Source organism: Meriones unguiculatus, chromosome 2 (genome assembly GCF_030254825.1).
Source record: "Meriones unguiculatus strain TT.TT164.6M chromosome 2, Bangor_MerUng_6.1, whole genome shotgun sequence".
NCBI lineage: Eukaryota > Metazoa > Chordata > Mammalia > Rodentia > Muridae > Meriones > Meriones unguiculatus.
Genome location: NC_083350.1, coordinates 52,986,279 through 53,012,293, shown reverse-complemented (window position 1 = coordinate 53,012,293; position 26,015 = coordinate 52,986,279). Strand labels below are relative to the sequence as shown.

The following is a 26,015-nucleotide window of genomic DNA, read 5'->3' as shown; positions in this document are numbered from 1 at the left end:
TTTCCTGAAAAAAGTGTTGCTTAAGTCTAGACTTTCCTATTCCACCCTTCTTATGTTAACATTTTTCTAATGTGTATGGATGAAATATAGCTTAGAGAGCCACGCAAGGGCCTCTGCCCATAAGTTTAGCCTTTCTTTACCAGGCTGCAGGAAGACTCAAGTTGCTTCGCTTATGTCCTACTTTCCCGAGTCAAATATGTGGTACTCATCTTGGAATACCAATGAAGTGTGCAGAGCAGGATTGGCCAGGCTCCCCGGAGCGGGAACCTTTGGATGAAATTATACTCTAGAGAGTAGGAGTTGCCGCCTGCTCTGGAAACAAGGGAGAGGTTAACTAAAACGCCATTGTCATTGCCCCTTGTTTTGTTTGTTTTTAACTTTTAGTTTTATAGTTGGTTTTTAAAGGTTTTGTGCGTGTGTGTGCACGCATGTGCATGTGTGTGGTGCTGGGGGGAAATCTTGTACACAGGTGAATACTCTCTCCGCTATATCCCCAGTTTCATGGTTCTGTTTTTCTGTTAATTTTCTGTTAGGTCAGATGTGTTAATCAGTTTCATTGCTGAAGTCTCTTATAGGAAAGAAATGTAAATTTTATGAGGAGACAGGGATTGTTTTATTTAGTGTAGTGGCCTCAGCTGTTAAAAGTATATTTTATTTGATGTAATGGCCTGCTCATAGGATTACTGCCTCCATCTGCTAACCTAGGCCTAGTCCTGTCTAGCCTCCATACAGTCTCATCTAGGCCTAAATGTTTTCAGCCTCTGAGATTTACTGCTGAATAAGCTCATCCTTTCCAGTTCTTTCTGAACTCTGGCTGGCTGGTTCAACTCAACTATCTGACTCAAAACGCCTCTCCAAGCTGACTGATTCAAACTGGCTTCTCTCAGATTCTGACTGAATTGCTCTGTTTGACCTTACTAACTTTGGCAACATGTTCTAATCTTTTGACCCCTTTTCATTCTCTAGTTTGTTGTGTCTTCACCTGTGCCTATCTTTTTCTATCTCTGCAACCTGTCTCTGTACAATTGTCCTGGTAAAACTTGCTTGTCTCCTTCCTCTCCCTCTGTGCTGGCCTCTTATTTCCTATCTCCTGGTGAGAGTCTCCTATCTGTAGCCCATTCTGTTCTCTGATTTGTCACTTTATCTTTCCCTCATTTAGGCATCACTTTCCAACATCCAGTGCTTCCTTCTGCAAACTTAACTTTACTGTTTGGGATTAAAGGTGCGTCCTAAGGGCGTGTCTTTATTCCAGCCACATTGATTAAAGGTGTGTAGCACACCTGCATTCCAGCTGGATAACATAGACTAGGTCTACAGGTGTGATCCTTCGCAACGGCAGCCATGTTTCTGGATTAGAATTCCTCTACACTCAACACTTTGGAAATTTCCTGGCATAAATGAAAAAGTACCTCTTTTGTTGGATTAATTTCTCCTTTGCCCACCCCATCCCTAAGTTTAAATATAGTGGTCACTGGTGGACCACTGGCGCTAGGCCGGGCGTGGTGGTGCACAGCTTTAATCCCACCACTCCAGAGGCAGAGGCAGGCAGATCAATATGAGTTCAAAGCCAGCCTGGTCTACAAAGTCAGGCCAGGATAGACAAGGTTACACAGAGAAACCCTGTCTCGGAAAAAAAAGAAAACTAGTATTAGATACTGGGGCAGTGATTATAGCTTCATATTGGGAGGAAAAACCTTCAGTAGCTAATTTTGGTAGAAATGACGCAAGACGGATAGGTGGCTAAATTTTTCAAAAAACCAGCAACACTGGCCCATTAGAAAAGGGAAGAAGCTCAACGGGTTCAAGGCAGAACACTAAGATGTTAAAAGCCCATTGGTCTTTAGCCAATGGAAATCTCCATAAGCACACCCAATGGATGTTACTCATTGGCCAATGGGAAAGGAACCTATCACGTCCTGGCCAATTGAGAGTAAATTGTTAATTGGGGTAAATAGTCGTAGGTCAAAAAAACCATCTAAGTACCTTGTCTCACCTCCCTACCCTCTTTAAAAGTCTTCGGTGTTGTCTGAGGAGAGTAAGCTTAAGCTCCCCAACACGTAAAATGGTACTATTGGGGGAGAGGGGGAAAAGGACCCGCCCACCTCCCCGCCCCCCAGCCAAACTTGCAATTCCCCTCCCGGTCGCAGGGGGCACTGCAGGCCCCGGGGAGATTGGGGCGGAGCGCTGCGAGGGGCTGAGAGCTGCTGCCCGGCTCCGGAGCGCTGGGGGCGCTGTGCGCGGCCCTGGCTGCGCCTCCGCTCCCGGCCACGGGGGGCGCTGTGCGGCGCCGGTGGTTGGTGGTGGCTGTTGGGGGGGTGGGGGGGAGCGGCGGCCGCGGGTGGTGCGGAGGGAGGCCTTGCGGGTGGATCGGGCGCTTGGCGGCGGAGGTGGTGGGAGGCGGCGGGCGGGCGGGAGCGCGGGTCCGGCCGGCCCTGGCGATGGCGGACGCGGCGGCCTCCCCGGTGGGCAAGCGGCTGTTGCTTCTGTTCGCCGACCCCACGGCCTCAGCTTCGGCCTCGGCCCCCACGGCGGCGGCGGTGAGCGGAGATCCTGGGCCTGCGCTGCGCACTCGAGCCTGGCGGGCCGGCACGGTGCGGGCCATGAGCGGGGCGGTGCCCCAGGACCTAGCGGTGAGTGGCGGCCGAGGCGGGCACGCGAGGCCGGGGCTGCGGGGCCTGTGGGCGGCCTCCCCGGGGGCCTTTGTGAGGGGGCGGCGGGGCGGGGGTGACCCAGTTCCGCGCCCCGGTCTCTCCCGAGCGCCCCCCGCCGGCACCTCGCTGCCCGGGCGCTCGGGCTCCGGCCGGCGGAGCTTCCGCGTCGGGGTGCGCGCCCCAGTTTCTCCTGGGGGGCGGCCGGGGCGCGAGGAGCCGCCGCCGCTGCCTCCAGCCGGCAGGCCCCGCCTCCTGGGCGACCCTGCTCCGCGCTCCCCCCTCCACGCCCTCGGAGCGGGCCCCCGAACCCCGGGTCTCGCAGAATTCGCCTTGGAGGCCGTCTCGGGGGACCCGCTCCGGGCTCCCTTCCTCCCGGAGCCCGGAGTGCGGCCGGAATGTGGGCAGCGACGGCAGGCACCGAGGCTGCACTTGGAGCTTGGAGCTGCTCAGGGCTTTTATTTATTTATTTTTAATCTGGCACTTACTTCCTCCTTGTTTGAGCGGTGTTCGGCCTGGCGGTCCCCAGAATGGCCAGGTCCGTGGTCTCATTCGAACGCCCATCTTTTGGCGCTTCTAGGTGACAGGAGCTGCTACTGTAAAACGGCAGCTTTTTGCCAAGTTTGAGGTCTGTTGTAGGAGCCGAAGGAGGCTACTGGGTGGTGCTTTTTGCTTCTAACTCGGTTGCCCCCCTAACCTTGAGATGGGTTTTGCTTTGAAACTTTGTATTAGGGTTCGGCCACTTGCTTCGGTGTGTTTTATGGTGAAAGTTGTGTGGTAAGAAGTTAGCTAGCGTTCGAGACCGTGAGCTTCTTTATTTTTGTTAATGTGGCGGCAAAATGCTACCTTTGAGTTTTTTCAAGTCCCTTTAGTTCCTCCTCTGATAGCGGCCCTAGCTTCTCTGGTGAGAGAGATAAAGCTATGTATGATAAATGGGGGGAAGGGTGTTTTGGAGTTATCTATTGATCGATAAACCGAAAGTGAATATTCTTGATGAACTTGATTCCACAGACATTTTATTCACCAAACAGGAATATATTTTGTGAGATCTAGGATAATGTAGCAGACTAGTGCTGGTTTCCTTCTAGCTCTCTGATAGGCAATATTTGGGGTCTTTTTGTTTTATGACTTGTTCCTGGCTCAACCTTTCCCTCTCCTGCCTCAGTTGACTTGCTTTGATCATTCTTGAGGGTGTAGAGAGAAGGCTTGTTAGGGTATTTATGAAGCTTTAGTGGAGTGAATTTGTAAAAAGATACCACAAATGTAAGGGTCTCCCGAACGTGAATAAGATGGGAATTTGACTCTCAATTCCTCTCCCTTTGAATGGAAGTGTGGCTTCGTTAGAGACTTTTGTGTCTCGGATTCACTAATTCACCCTTTGAAGCTAAGCTTACCTAAGACCCACCCCTGTGTGTATACTCAGGCATTGTCATTCCAGGCTTCCAGATTGGGTTTTACTTCTCAATTCTTTGAATAGTTGTTTCCACATTTCCTCCTTCAGATGAATTGGGCTGACGAGCTCTGCGCCTGAAATGGCTACCCATTCCCTTTGTTGTTGTTGCTGTTGGTCTTCCCAGAGGGCGGAGGTTTTTGGAGTACACTGAGTGCTGGACACCTACTAGGGCTAAATACTTAATAACTTTACCACGTGGCCAGTGGAAGTGGGTTTTCCAGTTCTCTTGGAAAAAAGGAAGGTGTTGTTAACTGTGTTGAGCCCTTGAATGATGCAGTGTGACTATGGAAGCAAAGGAACTTGAGGTTTGGGGGATATATTTGTGCTTGTCTTGAACTTATGTTAGAAAAGTCAGAACAAAACTGTCTTGCAGAACTGTTCTGAATTGCTTTTACCTTGAGGTTCTGTTAATGACAGTGACTAGCGGGGGACTGGAACTTGCCGTTTTGTTTTCCTTTTTCATTGACGAGAATGCCTTTGGACTCTCGGCATGTGGACCTTTCCAATTTGCACCACACATTGTAGTAAACACAAGTATCTTCCAATCAAAAGTGTTCTTCCTGTACTCAAGGGTGGAGTTTGCCAGCAGCCGGCCTGTGATTGGGCAGATATTCTTTCAGTTATGTGTAAGAGGTTTTCAGGCGTGCTTAGTTTTAAAGTAATGCATAGCAGGGCGCCCCCTGTTAAAGATGAGTAATTGAGGGTTGGATGAATGAGTTTCTGAAGTGATTGAAAACACATTTCTCAATTTTAGGCTCCATTAATATCCTCTTTCTAAATACTTTTTGACCCAGAAATTTTAAGAGTATGAGTGATCCATTTAATGAACCTGTTTTGATTTCATTACCAATCTCATATGCTGCCTTAAGCTGTGATGTGAAAAATAAAATGAAAATACTCTGTTTTTTGGGAATTTTGTTGATGAGGGTCTTAGAGTAGGTGTCTTTGCCAGTGAACTTCTCTTTGACAAGCAACTATTGATATTTTTTTAGCTTGATACAAAACCCAGTTTTTCTCTGCTTCTCTTGGAATAGTTGCTTTGTCATTCAAAATAACTCTCTTATGTTGCAAAAAAAAAATGTGGCAAGATTATTGGATTTTTGCATTTATCTTATTTACTAATCTAGTTGTACATGTCTGAATTCTTAAGTCACTATTGGTCCATGTAAGTCCCAGAGTCCTTGAGACCATTCCATACATAGGGGCAATAGACACACAAATAAAAATATCATGGATTTTTCTCTGGGTTGTAAGTAAAACTATTTATGGAATGTCAGAGCTATAGACAGGAGAGCACAACCATTTTTACCCTGCCAACTTCAACTTACCAAGGAAGAATAGGATTTTTTTTTCCTGTAAAAAATGGCATCTACTATATATATATACATATATATATGTGTGTGTATACACACACACACACACACACATATGAAAACAGAGGTAGGACTGGAACACCATAGTTGGTGTCTGTCTAGCATACATGAGGCTCTGAATTCAATTCTCACACTGGAGAAACTGGTGGTGGCATGGTGGGGGATGTGCACCTGTAAAATTCTTCTCTACAAAGGTTTGCTCCTTTTTAAACAATGCTATCTTACTACGTAGTATCTGCCACCTGCCCTTAAGAACAAACAGACAAAAAAAAAACCTATTTTCTGTACATGAGTGACTTTGCTTGCATGCCTGTAAACGAAGCTTGTGCATGCCTGGTGCCTGAAGGTCAGAAGAGTGTGTGTGACCCCCCTGGAATTGAGTTACAGACAGCTGTGAGCCACCATGTGAAGAGTGGGAACAGAACCTGGGTCCTCTGCAAGAGCACCCAGTGCTCCTAACCACTAAGCCATCTCTCCAGCCCTGCATTCCTAATTGAATGTTAGCTATACTGTGGACATCAACAGCTGTATATATTGTAAACACTTCCCAATTCTCCCCAACCCTCCCAGGGCCTTTCCTGTACGAGGTGAGTGCAGTACCACTGAGCATCCCTCCTGGGTTGTCACCATTTTTGTAACTACTTCATAGTTCATGGAATGGGGGTACCATTATTTAGTAATTTATTTTTTCTCTTGGTGAACACCCAAATTCAAGTGTTTTCCCCCCCCTTGGGGCACTGAATATACTAATCTGTCCTTAGTACATTTGTGTTTTGTTTGTTTGTGATCAGGTTTCATTTTTGTATTTTAGGCATCCAAGACTGAGATTGTCAGGTTGGCTATGTGTACTTTTATTTCATTAAGTAATGTGTGGACATTTTCCAGTCACCAACAGTGCTGTACTTCTTGTTTTCCTTCATCTTTACTGTCAATTGATGTCCTCAGTCTTTTACTGTTGCCAGTCTAGGAGGTTAGAAATAACATTTTCATGACTATTGGTCTTCCAGATATAGTCCCTCCCTCTTTTTCCTCCCTATTTATGCATCATTTGCTCACTTGATAAATGAGCTGTTTTTTCTTCATTTTGAGTTCTTTATATTGTTATTAACTCTTATTGCTTCTGTAGGATATTGTAATCACTTACTCTTTTTGTTTTTTTGATACAGGGTTCTCTGTGTGGTCCTGGCTGTCCTGGATATCATTCTGTAGACCAGGCTGGCCTTGAACTCAGAGATTCTGTCTCTGTCTCCCAAGAGAGTGCTGGGATTAAAGATGTCACTTCTTGGTTTAGACTCTCTCTCTCTCTGAAAGAACTTTCTATGCCTTAAGACTTTCTATTTTTATATTATATTTTTATTTTAGTCTCTTTTTTTTTTCCCTTTTTAATTTTTGAAACATTTTCACTATATATGTGTCCATGATGTGTTTGGAACTCATTATGTAGACCAGGCTGGTGAGCTCAAGTGCTAGTTAGTATTCAGGGCCTTCTCCAGCACTCTCTGCTCTCTTTAATCTTTGGGTCTTCTATTTACCTGATAATGTTTTCAGTGGATATAATATAGGTGATCTAATCTACCCTTTCTTTTTTTCTACTGGCTAATCAATTGTGGTACCACCAATTTTATTAACTAAAGGTTTTGTTGTTGTTGCAGCATGGTTAATTAAATGGAACTGATCTGGAACTGATATGTAGATCAAGCTGGTCTTGAACTCAAAGATACAACACCAGCTTTGGCCTTGCAAGTGTTGGAAATACAGGTGTGAGTCACTACACTTAGTTTTCAGTTTTAGATAAACTGGGCATGGTGAGCCGGGCACAGTGGGGAACACCGTTAATCCCAGTGCTCAGAGAGGCAGAGGCAGGTGGGTCTCTGTGAGCTTGAGGCCAGCCTAGTCTTCAAAGCAAGCCCAGAACAGCCAGGGCTACACAGAGAAACCCTTTCTCAAAAAAAAAAAAAAAAAAAAAAAACAAAACAAAAAACTGGCACGTGATGCCATGCATGCCTCTTATTCCCAGCATTTTAGAAGACGCTTTAAAAGCAATGAGATTGTGCTCATCCGATGAGAGCATATACTGCTTAATTGGATCTCTTCTAAGAACACCATAACCTTAACTTCAGACCTACTTTTTTTTTAAAGACAAGGTCTCAGTATGTTACTTGATTGTGTAGACCAGAAACTTGATGTGTAGACCAGAAACTTGATGTGTAGACCACGCTGGTGTAGAGTTCACAGAGATCCACTTGCCTCTGAGTTCTGGGATTAGGAAAAGCACGACGACTCTTACCTTCTGTTTTTAAAATGCATTTCTTTTGCTTGGTGTGGTGAGTTGCTGTAATTCCAGCAGAGGACTGGGAAGAGAGAAGTCGAGGCCAGTGTGAGCTGCAGTGTGCCAGGGTGCTCTGCTTCTGCATTCCCCTTGTTTCAAAGTTGTGCAGGGCCTCGTCACACTAACATTAACATTATACAGCAGCTATTTCATCTTCCTGTATTACACATTCAGTTTCCCTTCCTCTTTGGCAGTTGTTTGGTTTGGGACTTTGTTGTTTGGTTTGAGACAGGAGCTTACTATGAAGTCTTGACTGATCTGGAGTTGACCTGCTTCTCCCTACCCATGCCTGGCTAGGTTTTGTTTTTAAAGTCAGAGCCTTGACTGGTCTGCAACTGCGTAGAGCAGTCCAGCCTTGGCCTGGTGCTCTGCTACCACTCCACGCTAGAGCTTTCTTCTTAATTGCCCGTTTGTTGATCAGGGATTCCTGTTACTAACTCCTCACCTGCCGACCGCTTGTATGGAGCTGTGTGTGCTGCTAGCTTGTTCCGAGGGATTTAGTTTCCCCTTCACAGATAGACCCAAAATGAGAGATAAGAAATGTTTTCGGTTGTTGGTTATTTTAACAACAGCTGTGGTGGGTGGGTGCTTGTAGGCTTTCCTGCTTTAAGGCCCGAGGGACCCTTAACACCTGTTACTCCTCAGTTTTTCTTTGCCTTTGATAGGTTGGTGATTTTTAAGCCCTCCGAAACCCATCATGCCCACTGCTAAAGCATTTTTGACTCTGTTCTCCAGATGAGTAAAATACATCCCTTCCCCAGTTGTTCAGTAGTGACTCAGGTACCATGGCCTCTGAGTTTTACAAGAGCATAAGCTCCGCATCTTTAGAGACTTCATAGGTAATGGGCTCTAGGGGACTGACTCACTAACCATGTTCTCTGTAGACTGACTTGACGATCCATATGCAAGGTTCTTAATTTACAGTGGAGGATGTACCTAGAGAGATGAGAATCTTCTCATCTGCTCAGTAAGGATCTCTGCCTTGGGAAGAATTAGACAAGGAAAATTGGGTGTGGCCCAGAGATATTTATAGCAAGCAGCCTTCATTTTGTGGTCCTCTGCTTCCCTAGTGCTTTCTGTCCTCCATTGCTTTATTACTGCTCCCTTTTTGAGATAGCCTTGATATGTAGCCCCAGTGAAGCCTAAATGATCTTCCCACCTCAGCTTCCTGATTGTTAGGATTGCAGGTATGCACCTGTATGCCCACCTTGGGCTGAAATTTTTCTTTTTATTTTATTTATTTTTATGGTCTTAGCTTTTTTTTACCTTTTTTTCTTTTTTCTTTTCTTATTTAGAGACACAATCTCTGTATGTAGCCTTGACTGGCTGAACCTCTATATAGACAGGCTGGCCTAGACGTCTCGGAAATCCACCTGCCTTTGCCTTCCAGCCTGTGTGGATTAAAGATGTGCACTATCACACCCAGCTTTGTTTGTTTGTTTTGGAACTAGCCCTGGCAATGTGATGGTATTTAAAAAGATAAGATAAGCAGAAGAAGGTAGACTTCTGAGTTTTAAGGCCAGCCAAGGCTGCATAACTTAATTGAGATCTTATCTCCAAAAACAAAACAAAAAAAAGAAAAGAAAAACAAAACAAAAAGACAAAAAAAAAAAAACAAGAAAAAAGATAACTGGGTGTGATGGTGTGTTCTTTATGACTTAGGCTAAAGAATCAAGTTCAGTCCAGATTTCACTGCAGTGAATTCAGATCCATGTTGACTTCACTTCCAGTAGAACTATCTGGGGCTAGGGATGTAGACACCATCTCCAACTCCACATAGTTGTGGCATATTACTATAATCCCACCACCATGGTGAGGATCAGGTATTTAAAGTCATTCTTAGCTGCAGATCTAGTTGAAGGCCATTCAGGGCTATATGAATCTGTGCCTTAAAAATAGAGAGAGAAGATATTTTACAAATATATAGATTCTTGGCTGGGTAATTTAACTATGCATATTGTTTCAGTTTCAGATGTTATGGCTTTATCAATAATGTAGTATGAACTTTGAAATTGATTTTTGGAGACAGGGTTTCTCTGTGTAGACCTGGCTGTCCTGGACTTCCTTTGTAGACCAGGATGGCCTCTGCCTCCTGAATGCCAGGATTAAAGGTGTACACCACCATGCTCAGCTTTTTAAGTTAACTGAGTTTAAACTTTTTTTAAAGATTTATTTATTTATATATAAGGGTCTGTTGGCATTAGTTTTTAAAACTTTTGTTTACATTTCTTAAATATTTTTCTCTCTGCTTCACCCCTATCCCTTCCATCACCCCAACACCAGGTAGGAGAGAGAAAGGGTTAGTGGGAGAGGGGTCACAGTTCTCTTTCTTAGCTGCTTCCTGTTGGTTAGGGTCGTCGGGTTCCTTGGAGCCAATCCAATCCTCATTTCAGGAGATCTCCAACTTGTCTCACAGCATCTAGCAGCAGCAAGGGGGAAGCAGCAGCCGCCTTGTTCTTTCTTGGAGCTCCCACTCTCTGGCCTCTGGCATTTATTCTCTCTCCAGAGTCCTCAGATTTAAACTATCTGCAGCTGGCAAAGAGCTCCTCTCGGAGCCCGCATGAGGCAAATAGTCCGCAGCTGTGACCATCTGAATCAGCCCCACATCCCACACCTGGGACCAAAACAAAACCGTGTTTATATCCACAACAAGTGCCTTATTTGCACGTATACCTGCAGGACGAGAGGGCATCAGATCCCATTCTAGATGGGTATGGGCCGCCATGCGGTTGCAGAGAATTAAACTGAGGACTTCTGGAAGAGCAACCACTGAGCCATTTTTCCAGTCCCTAATTTTTTTTATTTAAGAATAACAGCATGCATTATTTCTATAAAATAATGAATTTGTCATATTTTCTCTTGTATATAATTGACTTCAACCATATTCACAAATCATTTTCTTTCTCTCTTTGTTTCTTTGTTCTTTTTTTGAGATAGGTTGTCTGTGTAGCTCCAGGTTGTGGGAGCTTTCTGTCCTGCCTCAGCCCCCTAAATGCTGAGATTACAGGCATGTACTACCATCATGTGTTGACAGTGAGAAGTTCTGAGTAGACTTACTTGTATTTAGGATAATTAAGGAATAGTATCACCAAATTATTTATATAAGATTTTTAGTTACATTTTTACGTGTTCTTGTTTTATTTGTGGCAGGGTCTCAACTTAAACTGGCCTGGAACTCCGTATGGAGCCTGGAATTCACAATACTGCTTTAGTTTCCAGAGCGATGCACCTAGAGGGCTTACGGACATATACCGCCATGCCCAGCACTTCTTTTTTAAAGCTTATACCAATTTATATTATGATTAGTAAGTAATACAGGCTTGCTTAGGGAATCAATGTTAATCCTCAAGGCAATCCTTTGAGGCCCTTATTGTTTCTATTTATAGGCAAAGGAAGTGAGGCTCAGAGGCGGAAGTATAAACATGGGGGAGTTGGGGTATGAATCCTTACCTAATTTCACAGGTCCTCAGAATGCTATACATGTTTTGAGCTTTTATTCAGATTATCACTGTTACACCCAACTACTTTATATTTAATATACTCAGGGTTAGATGGGTATGAAAAGAAACTATAAAGAAAAAAAAATGTTGCTTACTTAAAAATAGCAGTATGTAGACATGTTTTATCACCCACTTTAGCTGTCCACATAACCTACAGTTTCGTAAAATTGTACATAATTCACATTTAGAAATAGAAAAAGCAGAAGTCAGGACTCTAATTACTTTCCTTTACTCTCTGACAGGCATTATCACATCCTGTTCTCTCTGATTTCTCAAGTATATTTTACATCCGTATACTTTTACTTTTTTTTTTCCAACTTATATCTTTGTAAATGGTCTTTTTCTTTCTTTCTTTTTTGGTTTCTCGAGAGAGTTTCTGCGTGTAACAAAGCCCTGGCTATTCTGGACTTGCTTTTCTAGAGCAGGCTGTCCTTGAACTCATAGAGATCCCCCTGTACTGCCTCCTAAGCGCTGGGATCAAAGGCATGTACCACCACACCTGACCTGTAAATGGTCTTTCTTACAGTTTCTTCACTCCATTAAAAGTTTTTCTTTTATGCCTAATCCAAAGCTAATTTTTCCCTTTAAAATAAATAACATAAATAAGTGAAAACATTTATTTATTGAAAGGAAACATCTGATAAAAATCAGATGTTATACCTATAAATACTATTCTCAGCCCTAGTTAGAGAAGCCTCTCTTTGCAATGAACTGCAGGGAATGTAAGATTCATGGCTGCACAAAATGCTGAGAATAAATGATGATGTTCACCCCAAACAAGACATTTATAACACCCCCTCTGAGGCTCAGAGAAGGGACAGACAGAAAGAATATAAGCCTGAAGAGGGAGAAGGGTTGTGAAATAGCATGGAGCCAGGCAAGAGCCAGCCAAGATTGTGCTATCCTGAACTCACAGGGCCTGCAGATCCCAGCACTTCCACCAGAATGGAGGGGTCTAGGGGGCATGTACTCCTCAGGGCTAACTTCTTCTTTCCTTATATCTTTTTCTCTCTGCTCCACTCCAATCCCTTCCATCACCTCAATACCAGGTAGGAGAGAGAAAGGGTTAGTGGGAGAGGGGTCACAGTTCTCTTAGCTGCTTCCTGCTACCCAGGAGGGGCGAGTCATTGCTTTCAGTTGTATGCCACTGGTGACCTCACCAGGCTCCACTAGATTGTGCCAATCCAGAGGTCACACAGCTGGCCCTGGTTAAAATAAACGGGTCACAAAATAAAAGTCATGAGTCTGGAAAACAAACTGCTAGGGAGAAGGAGTGTGATAGGGCTGGTCAGGAGATAAAGGAAGATGGGAGAGAGGAGAGAGTAATCAAGCTATGAAATGTCAGAGAACAAACAACTTAAAAACAAATCATATGTGAACCCATTCTGTCCCAGTTCTCCTACAATTGGCAAGTTACTTGTATTCCCATGTCTTGGGATTCGTCTTCCCCACCCCACCCCCAGGGTTTCTCTGTGTAGCCTAGGCTGTCCTAGAACTTTCTTTGTAGATCAGGCTGGCCTATAACTCACAGAGACCCACCTGCCCGTACCTCTCAAGCACTGAAGTTAAAGGAATGTACCACCATGCGCTGCTGGAAATCTTTCTTGTTAGTCTGTTTGGTAGATAGCACTCTTTAAAACTCTTCTTTCTCTGTTTCTATATTTGGGTTTTTGGAGACAGAGTTTCACTGTGTTGCCCTGGCTGTCTGTAGGCCAGACTCCAAGCTGGCCTCAAATTCAGAGATGCACCTGCCCCTACCACACCCCACACTCAAAACTCGTCTATATTATTTATTCCATAGTATTTGTTGTATTTTAGTTATCTAATTATAAGTTGCTTTGTCAATTCACATTGATTTTTTTTAATTTTTTAATCTTTATTTTATGTGCATTAGGGTGAAGGTGTCAGATCCCTTGGAATGGACATTACAGACAGTTGTGAGCTGTCATATGGGTGCTAGGAATTGAACCTGGGTCCTTTGAAAGAGCACAAAGTGCTCTTAACTGCTAAGCCATCTCTCCAGCCCTTAAATTTTATATTAGCTTATTTATATCCTGATGGTGACCACTCCCTCCCTCGATTTTCTGTTTAAACTGAGTTTATTTTGCCAGGTGGCATTGTCTTTCCAAAACTTATTTTGTGATGTCTCCCTTGCTAACTTTAAAACTAGAATGATGGTTCTTTGAAGGTCTATGAACAAGGAACATACCCTTAGAATTATCTAGGGACCATGCTTCTTAGCTAGATAGTAAAAGCAAAATGAATAAATAGAACAGTCCATCCATCAAAAATCAGAACAAATATAAAAATGAAAAAAAAAAAAAAGCAATGTGAAAAAGTATAAGCAGAATAAAGCTGAGTGTGCTGGTATATATGCCTGTAATGCCGGCACTGTGTGAAGAGACGAGATGATGGTGTTCAGAGCCTGCCTAAGTAGGTAGTGTAAGGCCAGCTGGGCTACAGTAAGACCATGTCTCAGAACAAAGTCCAGAGTGACACGCCAGAGGTTGTAGGTGATTTCAGCAGTAATGTAAAGATGTTCAAATGTGTATCAGTAGCAAGGGAGGCTGATCCAGGTGGTGATGCACACCTTTAATTCTAGCGCTCAGGAGGCAGAGGCAGAGGCAGGCAGGTAAAGACCAGCCTGCTCTACAGAGATGATGGTGTTCAGAGCCTGCCTAAGTAGGTAGTGTAAGGCCAGCTGGGCTACAGTAAGACCATGTCTCAGAACAAAGTCCAGAGTGACACGCCAGAGGTTGTAGGTGATTTCAGCAGTAATGTAAAGATGTTCAAATGTGTATCAGTAGCAAGGGAGGCTGATCCAGGTGGTGATGCACACCTTTAATTCTAGCGCTCAGGAGGCAGAGGCAGAGGCAGGCAGGTAAAGACCAGCCTGCTCTACAGAGAGAGTTCTATGACAGCAAGAGCTACCATGTCTGGGTTTTCTTTTTTTTTTTAAGATTTCTTTATTATCTATACAGTGTTCTGCCTGCATGTATGCCTGAATGCCAGAAGTGGGTAGAGGGCACCAGATCTCATTTTTGATGGTATGAGCCACCATGTATTTGCTGGGAATTGAACTCGGGACCTCTGGAAGGGCTGCCAGTGTGCCTAACCTCTGAGCCATCTCTCCAGCCCTTTAACTGTTTGGGTTTCTTTCTTTCTTTCTTTTTTTTTTTTTTTTTAATCTCTTTTAAGAGGAGCTACCATGTCTGGAAAAAAAAAGGGAGCTAGAGAAATGGTTCAGTAAGAGCTTGTACTGCTCCTATAGAGGACCTGAGTTCAGTTCCCAGCACCCATATCAGGCAGCTCACAATTATCTGTGACTCTTGCTCCAGAGCATCAGATGTCCTGTTTGGCCTCTATAGTCACTCAAGGGGTGACACACACACACACACACACACACACACACACACACGTTCAGAGAAGTAAAAATAAGTCTTTTAATGATTTTTACTCTATACTTTTATGTGCATTGGTGTTATGTGTAAAGGTGTCAGATTTCTCTGGAACTGGAGTTACAGACACTTGTGAGCTGACTTGTGGGTGCTGGGAATTGAACTTGGGCCCTCTGGAAAAACAGCCAGTACTCTTAAACAGTAAGCCATCTCTCCAGCCCCTAAATAGATCTTTTTAAAGAAAGGAAAACCAGAGTCTGGAGAGATGGCTCAGTGGTTAAGAACACTTAGTGCTCTAGCAGAGGATCAAGCTCATTCTCAGCAGGCATATTGACTAGGTCTCAGCTGGCTATGACCCCAGCTCCAGGAGAATCTGACATTTCTGGCTTCTTCTGGGACCTACACTCACACCCTGCACCCACATACCCACCCACACCCATACTCTTGTTTGTTTGTTTTTTTCCTGGCAGTTTCTGTGTGCAACATCCCTGGTGTCCTAGAAGTTGCTTTGTAGACCAGGCTGGCCTTTCCAGCTGGCCTCTGCCTTCAACTGCTGGGTGTGCTACTACCACACCCACTAATACCTACTTTTTAAAAAGAGAGAGAGAGGCTGAGACTCTGTCTTAAAAAAAAAATGGGGGTCCTCATGGAGAGATGGCTCAGTAGTTAAGATCACTAAGTACTCTTACAGAGGACCAAGGTTCAATTTCAAGTAGTCATTGGGAATCAGCCACCTTGATTTTAGCTGTGGAGGATCTGATGCCCTCTTAAGGCCCCAGTGGTACACAGACATATTCAGGCAAGATACACAAATAATAAAAGTTTTCAAAAGTAAAAACCAGGATAGGCTGGATGTGGTGGTACATGCCTTTGATCCCACCACTCAGGAGGCAGAGGCGGGAGGATCACTGAGTTTGACACCAGCCTGGTCTACAGAGTGAGGTCCAGGACAGCCGGGGCTAAACAGAGAAGCCCTGTCTCCAAAAAACAAAAATAGGTTAGGTAGACAGATAAAAATAAAACACACCAAAAAAAAAAAAAAAATGTGCTGAAGAAATGGCTCAGCAGTTGAAAGGATGTACGGCTCTGGCAGGATCCAAGCCTGGTTTCCAGCATAGCTTCTTCCGACTGCAAGTCTGTCATCGTGTGCACCTGCCTGCGTGTGTGCATAATTGAAAATGAGCTAAGTCTTAGGAAAGAAAATGCTAGCAGGAAAAGCCATCCTTGCCAACAGATTTTGTCGTTCATTTTTCTTTTTTGCCATGCCTTTTCACCCTTTCCTCCCACATCTGTCATGTTTCTCTGCTGACATTACCTGCTAGAAAGTCTTGTCAGCGGAAGAATGTAGCTTGTTCCTGAGGAGCAGTTTGCTTTCTCCACCCTCTTCTCTGAACTCACAGCTGTTTAGTGAAACTGGTCTAGTTCCCAGGACGGATGCCTTGTCCAGTGCAGCATAGCATTATGGGTCGTCACATAACTGTCAGGTTGTACCCCTCTGTTACCACTCACATGGATCATCTCTCCTACCTTACTTACTTGGATATTCTTGAACCCTGCAAGTGCTACCCATATTCTTGAGTGAGTAAGTAAAGGAATAACAGGTTTGGTTGGTTGGTTGGTTGGTTGGTTGGTTGGTTGGTTGGTTGGTTTTCTGCGTAGTTCTGGCTTTCCTGGGAATCAGAGATCCATCTGCCTCTGCCTCCTGAGTGCTAGGATTAAGGAAGGGTGTGCACCACCACCTCCTCCAGGCTGGGAACAACAGTCTGTCTGTTTGTTTGCTTGCAGACAGGGTTTCTCTGTGTAGCCTTGGCTGTTCTGGACTTTGTACATTACACAAGCCTGAAATTCAGAGATACACCTGCCTCTGCCTCCTCCAGGGCTGGGATTACAGGCATGTGCCGTCATTGCCCAGCTAAACAGTCTTGTCAGTTGTAGTAAAAGGGTTTTTCAGAGAGAGCCAGAATTCAAACTGATGATTACACGGCAGACATGAAGTCAAATTGTTACTATTAGAGTTCATCAAAATTATTTTCATCAAAAAGTATTTTTTTAAATGTTACTTGTTTTCAGACAGGTCTCAGTATATAGTTCTGGCTGGCTAGTCTGGAACTTGTTATATAGAACAGGCTGGAATCCAGCTCAGAGATCCACCTGTTTGTTTCTGCCTGCTAAATGCTAAAATTGAAGGCCTGTACTCAGCTAATTTTTTTTCTTTAAATTTACATTTATTTGTATATGAGGGAGATTTGCACATATGCCAGAATGCCTATGTGGAGAAGGTCAGAGGACAGTTTGCTGGAATTGATTCTCTCTTTGTTCCATGTGTGCCCTTGGGGATCAAACTCAGGTACCAGGCTTGGTGCCAAGCATCGTTTACTCTTTGAGCCACCTCGCCATCCCTTACTGTTGTTGATTGTGAGATTATAAAAATCTTATTTATTTTAAGATCACTAAAGTAAATGTAAACTACCATTGCTTCTTTCTTTTCTTTTAAGATCTATTTATTTATTATTTATACAGTATTCTGCCTGCATGCAGGCCTGAACACAAGAAGAGGGCACCAGATTTCATTATAGATGTTTGTGAGCCACCATGTGGTTGCTGGGAATTGAACTCAGGACCTCTGGAAGAGCAGCCAGTGCTCTTAACCTATGAGCCATCTCTCCAGCCCACCATTGCTTCTTTTTTTTGCTCCATTCCCTGTTGCTTTTGTTTGTTTGTTTGTTTGTTTTGTTTTGTTTTTGGAAGATGAGCTCTCATTCTATATACCAGGCTAGCCTGGAACCCACCTGCCTCTGCCTCCCAAGTTCTGGGATTAAATGCACCACCATGCACTGAAGGTTTTTTAAGGTTTATTTTATTTTTATTTGTATGAGTGTTTACCACATGTGTGTCTGATGCTTACGCCAGGAGAGGGTATCAGATCCCTTGAAGTGAGTACTTGGAATTGAACTCAGGTCCTCTGCAAGAGTTTCTTAACCACGGAATGTCTCTCCAGCCTCTCACTTTTTCTAAGTTTATAATCCTTTTTCCTGCTTAGTGTGCAGAAAGCTGAGTACTGCATAAAACCAGGTGTGATGACACATGCGTATAATCGCAGCTGAGGGCAGTGTGGGATACATGAGACCCTGTTTCAAAAAGCAGTGGGCAGTGAGGTGGCTCAGCTGTGAAATCACTCTTGCTGCTGAGTTCCATCCCCTGTGACCCACACTGTGGAGGGTCAGAAGTGATTTCTACAAGATGTCCTCCATGTATGTACTCTGGCACTTGCACGCACATACACACAATAAATGTAATAAAAGTTACAGTGAATGTCTTATCAGGTGTGACACTTGTGTCCTAGCCTGAGTTCTGTCCCTGTGTCCCGCATAGTAGAAGGAGGGAATCTACTGCAGAGGGTGTCCTCTGACCTCCACATGCATGCTGTGGCACACACATGCATGTACCAAATACATTTGTTTTCTTTTAGTCTTTCAATTGAAGTGATCTTAGAAGCAAGTTCACAGAAATTTTCTTAGTCCCAGCCACCTCAGGAAAATTGGTTTTATGTATTATAAAATGTGACATTCAAACTTCCTTTAATCCCTTTTGCAGATCTTTGTGGAATTCGACGGCTGTAACTGGCAGCAGCACTCCTGGGTTAAGGTTCACGCTGAAGAAGTACTTGCACTTCTGTTGGAAGGCTCCCTTGTGTGGGCTCCCCGGAAGGACCCAGTTCTTCTACAGGGCACTCGAGTCTCAGTCTCACAGTGGCCAGCCCTGGTAAGCAGCTTTTCCTTTTTCCTTTCACTGATTTATCTTCCTGGGGATGGATGTAGATAAGCTCTCATGTACTCCATGCTGGCTTCCAAATCGCCGTGGTCCAGGCTGGCCTTGCACTCCTGCTCCCACCTCCAGTGCTGGGTCACAGTGTGTGCCTCAGCCCTGTTCATGTCATGCTGGTGATCAGACCATCACAAAAGCAAGGGCTTTGGTTGTTTTGTTCTGTTTTGTTTTTTCTGTTCTACTTTCTCTGTTTTTATGGTGTTGGGTATCAAATCTAGCCTCCCAAGGCCTTTTGCATGCTAGGCAAGTGCTTAATACCACTTAGGTAGATCCTGCAACCCAGTAAACAAATCAATTTTATTGGATAGGGGCAATTTGACCTTTTTTTCTTATATACCTATAAATATTTATGTCATAGGTACTCCTTACAAATTGCAAAATATACATGCCCTGTCCTTAACAGGCTTTTTTTAATTTCTGAAATTACAAAAGCAAAAATAACATATTTTTTGTGTGTGTGTTGTGAAAAAAGGCTATTCATTTGTTTGTATATTGGTTTTTCAAGGCAGAGTTTCTCTGTGTAGCTCTGGCTGTAGACCATGCTAGCCTTGAACTCAGATTCCCCCTGCCTCTGCCTATCAAGTGCTGGGATTAAAGGTGGGCCCACCATCCCTGGCTTGCTCTTAGGTTTTTGTCCTGCATTTTGAGATAGTGTCTTCCTCTGGGCTGTTGATTTATGCTTGTAATACTAGCACTTGGGAATTAAGTGGGTCATGAATGTGAGGACAGTGGGTTACACAGTGAGACTGTCTCAGAAAACAAGTAGTAGAGTGCCTGGTTAGAGTGGTGTGTGTCTGTATATTCAGCATTCAGAAAGCTGAGGCAGGAATATTGCTATGAGTTTAGGGGGCTGTATACGGAGACTCTGCCTTAAAATTTGTACACGCACACAGGTACCCCCCCCCACACACACACACAGGTGGCAGGTTATCTTGTGGGTGAAGGCATTTGTCAATGAGCCTGGTAGCTTGAGTTTGATCCTGGGATCCACAAAGTGGAAGAAAAAACAAAAATAGTTTCTACAAGGTTTCCACTGATAACCATGTAAGTATTGTGTTGCTGTTCATGTTCAAGCATACCACACTCTCAGTTAACAAATATAATTGAAGGCACGGGGGAGAGGAGGTTTGAGGATATAGTTCACTTGCTAAAGTACTTGCGTAAAGCCCCTGGTATATACCTGCTTTTATGTGGCATGTTACATAAAACCGCAATCCCAGGAGGTGGATGCAGGATCCTAGAGGTTCAGTCATTCTTAGTTTATAGAGATGTCAAGGACATCCAGGAGTATCTAAACATATATTACAGTATCTTGTTTGTTTGTTTTGTTTGATACAGGGTTTTACCACGTTACACTGGCTGGCCTTGTAGACCAAGATGGCCTTAAACTCAGAGATCTGCCCACTTCTGCCTCTTAGGTTCTGGGATTAAAGGCAAACACCATCATACTTGGTTTATTCCCGTGATTTTTACATCTCCCAGATGCTTCAAGAGCTGGAGAGATAAGTTTAACTGTGTGTGTGGTGTTCCTTGATCACCTAAGTGCTAGGACTATAGGCAATGCACTAGCACCTTGACTACAATTCTTTCTCAGGCATTCATAGTTTGGCGCTTATGAAGCTCAACGTGATTAGTCAGATCCCTAGTGATAATGGTTAATTTCTTATTGCACTTGATCTTTTTATACCTAAGAGCATTAAAGCCAGGTATAAATAAAGTCAATTCTAGGTGGTTTACACCTATACTTCCAGCATTTGGGAGGCTGAGACAAAAGGATTGCTACAAGTTCCATACTGGCCTGCTGTGTAGTATGATATCTGATCAAAAACCAAACAAACAAACAAACAAAAACCCAAAATTAGAAAACCTTGAGCAAACTTTCTCCTTTCTTTGCTTCCTGTGGTTGTTTGAGGAGCAGAGGCTCTGGGGAATGTGCCTAGAGATTTGCTCTTTACCTTGTCTCTGTTCACTGGAATGAGAAGAGAGTAGTGTTGGCTGTTTTCTCTGAAATTAGAGATGAATTGAACTGTAACCTATTTTCATTCCCAAATTCTAATCCATTTCTGTCATTGTCCTTCACAGACTTTCACTCCCCTAGTAGATAAGATGGGTTTGGGCTCTGTTGTGCCAGTTGAATACCTTGTGGATCGAGAGCTTCGCTTCATGCCGGATGCTAATGGGCTGCACCTGTTCCAGGTACTTGGCACTTGCTCTGTCTAGTCTTGGGCTTATGATTTACCTTGCCAATTTCCTTGTTGATTCAAATATGAGCATTTACCCTGTTCTTTTAGCATTCCTTCCCTTTCTTTAATAAATTACCCTGTGCATTTTGAAGTTTTATGCTTCTTTTAAAAGTACATTTGGTGACTGAACCTATTCTATTCTATATCCACCCACGCACTCTAAAGCAACCCAAGACTACCACAATTTTGAGTTTCTTCAGAAAAAAATAGCTCCTCAGTGTTAGAGAGATGGCTTGACAGTTTAAGAGCACTTGTTGCTCTTCTAGAGGACTTGAATTTGTTTCTTAACACCTCCATCCAGAGGCTTGTAACTGCCTGTAATTACAGTTGTGGGGACCAATGTACTTTTTTTGGCCTCTGAGGGCATCTGCACACATTTTGTATACACACATAAAATAAGTATATGCATGCATAAAAAGAAAAGAGGCTGGACCCTAGTGGAGCTTACATTTACTTTAGTAGCAGGTGAGCAGGAACAAGTAACATCTGGTTCCCAGCAGCATGCAGTATTAAAATACATATTTACGTACAAAGAAAAGAAATAAGTGGATAGTCTAAACAAATTATCTGAGTTGTAGTATCGTTAAGAAAGAAGCTACTGGAAAAAAAAAAAAGAAAGAAGCTACTGACTAGGGAAATGGTTCAGAGGTTAAGAGCACTAGTTGCTCTTGCAGGAGTCCTGGTTCCAGTACCCACTGGTGGCTCAGCCATCTGTAGCTCTAGTTTTTAAGTATCTGATACCCTCTTCTGACCTGTAAGGGCACTACATGCATTGTTACACACAAACATCCAGGCAAAACACTCATAAAATAAATCTAAAATGAAAAAGTTTTAAAGAAAGATACTCTTTTTTTTTTTTTTTTCACTTGTAAGGGCTGTCTGAGAGAGCAAAACAATATTTCCTAAACTATGTTCTATGTACTATTAATGGTAGTTTTGTTGTTACTCTTCCTTATCTAGGGTCATTTCCTCTTAGCATCCTTGCTTTATCCATTTTTATGCTCCGTCTGTGTGTGTGTATGTGTGTGTGTGAGAGAGATAGAGCTTTTTAGTGTATTCTTTTTCTCATCTAGTTAAGTTTTATTGCCATTTATTTTAACATCCAGGTGTTTGCTTTTATCTCTATCAGATGGGAACAGATGTTCAAAACCAGATTCTTTTAGAACATGTTGCATTAAGAGAAACAGTTAATGCTTTGATCGGTGACCAAAAGCTACAAGAGATATTCAGCCGAGGTAAGGACAAGTAGTTTTCTGTCCTTGAGCTCTAGATCACGTGGGTGGTCACTGTTGATGGAGAGAATGCAGCACCATGCAGCTTTAAACATTTTTCTCTGTTCTTTTTGTGAATGAAGTTTTGAGTATCAGTAGTTAGCTAGAATTCTAGACTCAATTGAAAAAGTAGCTCCTTATGTAGACCATTATGTTCAGTGACCCTAGGAATTCTACAGTGCGGCTTTCTACCATTGGGTAGAGGATTCAACTTACAGAGTTTTCTGGTTTTCTACTAATTAATAGTTCCAACGAGTATAGCACCCCTAGATCTTCTTTCTGCATCTTATAAAACAGAGTTTGGTTGTGTTTTCATAAGTAACCACATACTAAACAAAATGTTAAGTTTTGTTTATACTGCCTTTAGAGAAAACTATATAATTACCATCCACAGATTTCTAAAGAGCTAAAAGCTTGTCAACAATAACAAAGCATATGCATAAAGCAGTTCATTCATAGAATGTCCTTTTGTTGTGAATGTGCTTTTGTTGTACATTGACAACAAAAGTAAAGGGATGGGGTATATGGTAGAGGCTGTCAGTGGTGGAGTGCTTCTCTAAAATACACAGTCCTAGGTCCCATCATTTCAGCATGAATTGGACTCTTCACTCAATGGTATTGGAACTGAGGTAGCAAAACACTAATGGTCATTTGTTGTTCCCATGGCAATTTTGTCTAATAACATATTCAGCTAGTGGCCTAGTTTGGTTTGGTTTGCTTTGTAGTATAGACTGGCCTTTTAGAATTTTAAGATTAAGGGGGAAAAATGGTGGCTTGGGAGATTCTTTAGAAATGAAAAGTTTATAAACCTTACTAGGAAAAGTATGTTTCATTTTTATGCAACTGAGTATGTAAAACTAGAGTTGCTCCTCTCAGTTCTGCACAGAAAATGCCAAGTGTTTATGAAACATAGCTCAGCCCAAAACATTCAGTTCTAATTGATCTTTCCTTTAGGTCCCTATAGTGTTCAGGGTTACAGGGTCAAAGTATACCAACCAGAAGGAGAAGAAGTATGGCTCTATGGCGTTATAAGCCGTCAGGACTCAATCACCCGTCTCATGGAGGTGTCAGTAACTGAGGTGAGGCCCTTATTCTGTAAGAGGTACAGCCTTACTAAAAATGACATAGAGAAAGTACTTCAACATAAAATCCAGCAAGAAGACTGGCTTCTACTTTTGCCTCTATTTTCTTCATGATTGGGCCTGAGAAAGGCCATATAACTCTTAACTGTTGGACTTTTGGGGGATCTGCTTACCCTGCTTCATTTCCATCCATGCTTCTGTCTCCTTTTGTCCATCTTACCGCCCTTCTTTCTCCTGCCCCAGCTCAGCAGTTAGCTCTTTATTGCACAAACATCCACATTCCAGTCTGTACCAGTCAGCATCAGGACAACCCTGGATCCATTCTCTTTGGGTTACCCTTTGGCAGGGATGAGGGCTACATGACCTCCTTTATGGCAGTTGCTTTAACATAATAACCTCAGAGAATCATCTTTGGGCAGGTGAGGAAGGACAAGCATTTACATATAGAAAGCTGGTAATGGGCTGTTGAGAGGAGAATACCAAATATTCTGCCAATGCTTAGCTCTCTCTGAGGGCACAGCAATTAACAATTGAAAATACAGGGACTACCTAAAAGCCATTTGATATCTGCAAGCAAGGTCATACTAATACTCCCTCACTATGAATTAGAGGTAAACACGGAAAGCCCCACTGATTTTATAGCTTGGGAAGTACTTGTAAACTGAGTGTTGGTGAGCATACATGAGTCCCAACACTCTGGAATTGTTAATTCCACCTAACGAGAGTAAAGACCAAGTTCTTTGCCCAAATTCTTTGGTCAAATTATACAGGGTTTATTTTTTTGTCAGACGGGGCTATCTAGCTAAAGTGGAATTTGAGAAAATAGCATTGAACATTGGAGAAGGTAGGGTTTATATACCCCCTAAAACTGAAAGGCTTTGGGGTTTTCAAGGGTTGGGGATTTCCAGAGGAATTTTGGTTATGTAGGAACTTGGCTGAAGATCTCAGAATTCTTTGGCAGAGCATCTTATCAGGGTAAGTTCAAGGTGTGAGTCAACTCCATAGGAAGGGGAGTATGTCAGATTCTAGAAACAGACAGAAACAAACTTGTTCTGACTTTATAACAAAAGGGCTTCCACCTTTAAGATGGAGTCAGGCTGGTCCATGAGATACTAAGCAGATGTATGTTTCAAAAAAATAAAGTTATGTTATGTGTGTGCGCAGTGTGCATACTGTGCCCACAGAGGCCAGTGAGAGTGGGATTTCCTTGAACTGGAGTTCCAGATAGTTAGGTAAACCCAGTGTCAACCCAGGTCCTCTGTTCTAAAAGAACAACAAAGTCTCTTAGCCACCAAGCTGTCCCTTCTCTCCAGTCTCCACTAAAGACATTTTTTTTTTTCAAATAATATACATACATGTAAAGTTACAATGAAAACTGTCACTTCCCTCAAGGAGCTATCACTCCCACAGTGATGCCACCAGTTTGACTTTCCCTATTCTTGCTAATATTTTCTATGTGTATGCCCATAATAGGTTTTTATTTATTTATATTATGTTTGGTTGTATAAGTCATACTTTAGTGATTGGTATGATATGGTACATAAGCACAATTCATCTTTTGTATAAAATAAACATAGTTGTATAGTTTATATAAACATAGTTGTATGTTTATTTTATATATGTCAATACAGACACTTGACTCATCCTTTTAAAGTATATGTATATTCTAAATGGATATATCCTAATTTAGTCTAAAATTGGCAGACTTTTAAATCCTGTGCAATATTTTCATTAACACAAGTATGGGTACAGTTAGCACTCTCAAACATTCTTTCACACGTTTTATTAGACTGAATTCCGAAGTGTGGGGATAGAAAGATGGCTCAGCAGTGAAGAGCACTTAGTGCTCTTACAGTTGTAATCGGACTTTACTACTTTGTGGGTTCCTTTTTCTCTTCCACCCTTCTTTACCCTTTTATTTCTTCCTCTTCCCCTCCCTAACACCAGATAGAGAAAAAGAGGATAATGGGGAAAGGGGGTGGTGTTATTCTTAAGACTACTTCCTGATGATTAGGGCCATCAAGTTCCTTGGGGCAAGTTTGGTCTTTGGTGACAGGATTTCTAATTTCTTCTTTTCATTTCTTTGCTCCACTAGGGACTACTTGGCAAACCACAACCAATAGCATCCAACCACCCACCAGCCACACACGTATGGGGTGCCAATATTTATGTATCTGAAAAGTTCCCAGAATTCCAACTGATTTACACACTAGCAGAAACTATCAACAGCTGGCAAAACCATGCCCCTACTAGGACACAAGGCAAATCATAATCATCTGCTACGAAGCAGCTCCATATCCCCACATATGGCATTAAAACAAAAGTATATGCCCATAATATTTCTGCTTTTAAAGAAACCAAAATTCTCACTACAGCACAGGTCCTGAGTTTGGTGCCTGGCACCCATGTTGTATAGCTCATAGCTGTCTGTAACTTTAGTAACAAGGGATCCCACACTCTCTTCTGGCCACTTATACTCATGTACACATACCCACACACAGGCACACATGCATACATATAATTAAAAATAAGTCTGTTAAAAATAAATAAATTCCTAGTGTATAATTGTTAGGTCAAAGAATAAACAATGAATTTGTACTTTATCACATTGTCTCCACTCCTAAAATTTTTATTTTTTTCTATGACAGTTGAGTGCCTGTTTTAATGATTATTGGCTGAGAGATACAGAAATGTAAATGAATATTGCTAAAAAGATAAACTTAGGTCTTGAACTCAGTCAGTTCTTCAACTCATTAACTTAACAAATATATTAATGCTTTCAGTATTCCAAATGTTATTTTCAATACTATTATTGGAGATCATTCTTCTTAGGAAGTTTTCCATCTCATGGGGAAGTAAAAATGAATAAATACCTATATTGTTAAGGAAAATG

At 42.7% G+C, this 26,015-nt stretch overlaps 1 protein-coding gene across 1 annotated transcript in view; it reads left to right on the top strand.

Moving 5' to 3' along the window:
- Positions 1–2,311: 2,311 nt before the first annotated feature.
- Positions 2,312–26,015, top strand: part of Kdm3b (lysine demethylase 3B) — a 65,170-nt gene continuing 41,466 nt past the window's right edge. Inside the window, exons 1-5 of the mRNA XM_021653358.2 lie at positions 2,312–2,630; positions 18,296–18,463; positions 20,609–20,722; positions 21,899–22,004; positions 22,995–23,119. Coding sequence (XP_021509033.1) covers positions 2,439–2,630; positions 18,296–18,463; positions 20,609–20,722; positions 21,899–22,004; positions 22,995–23,119 — 705 coding nt within the window. The 5' untranslated portion in view covers positions 2,312–2,438. The remainder of the gene's footprint in view (positions 2,631–18,295; positions 18,464–20,608; positions 20,723–21,898; positions 22,005–22,994; positions 23,120–26,015) is intronic.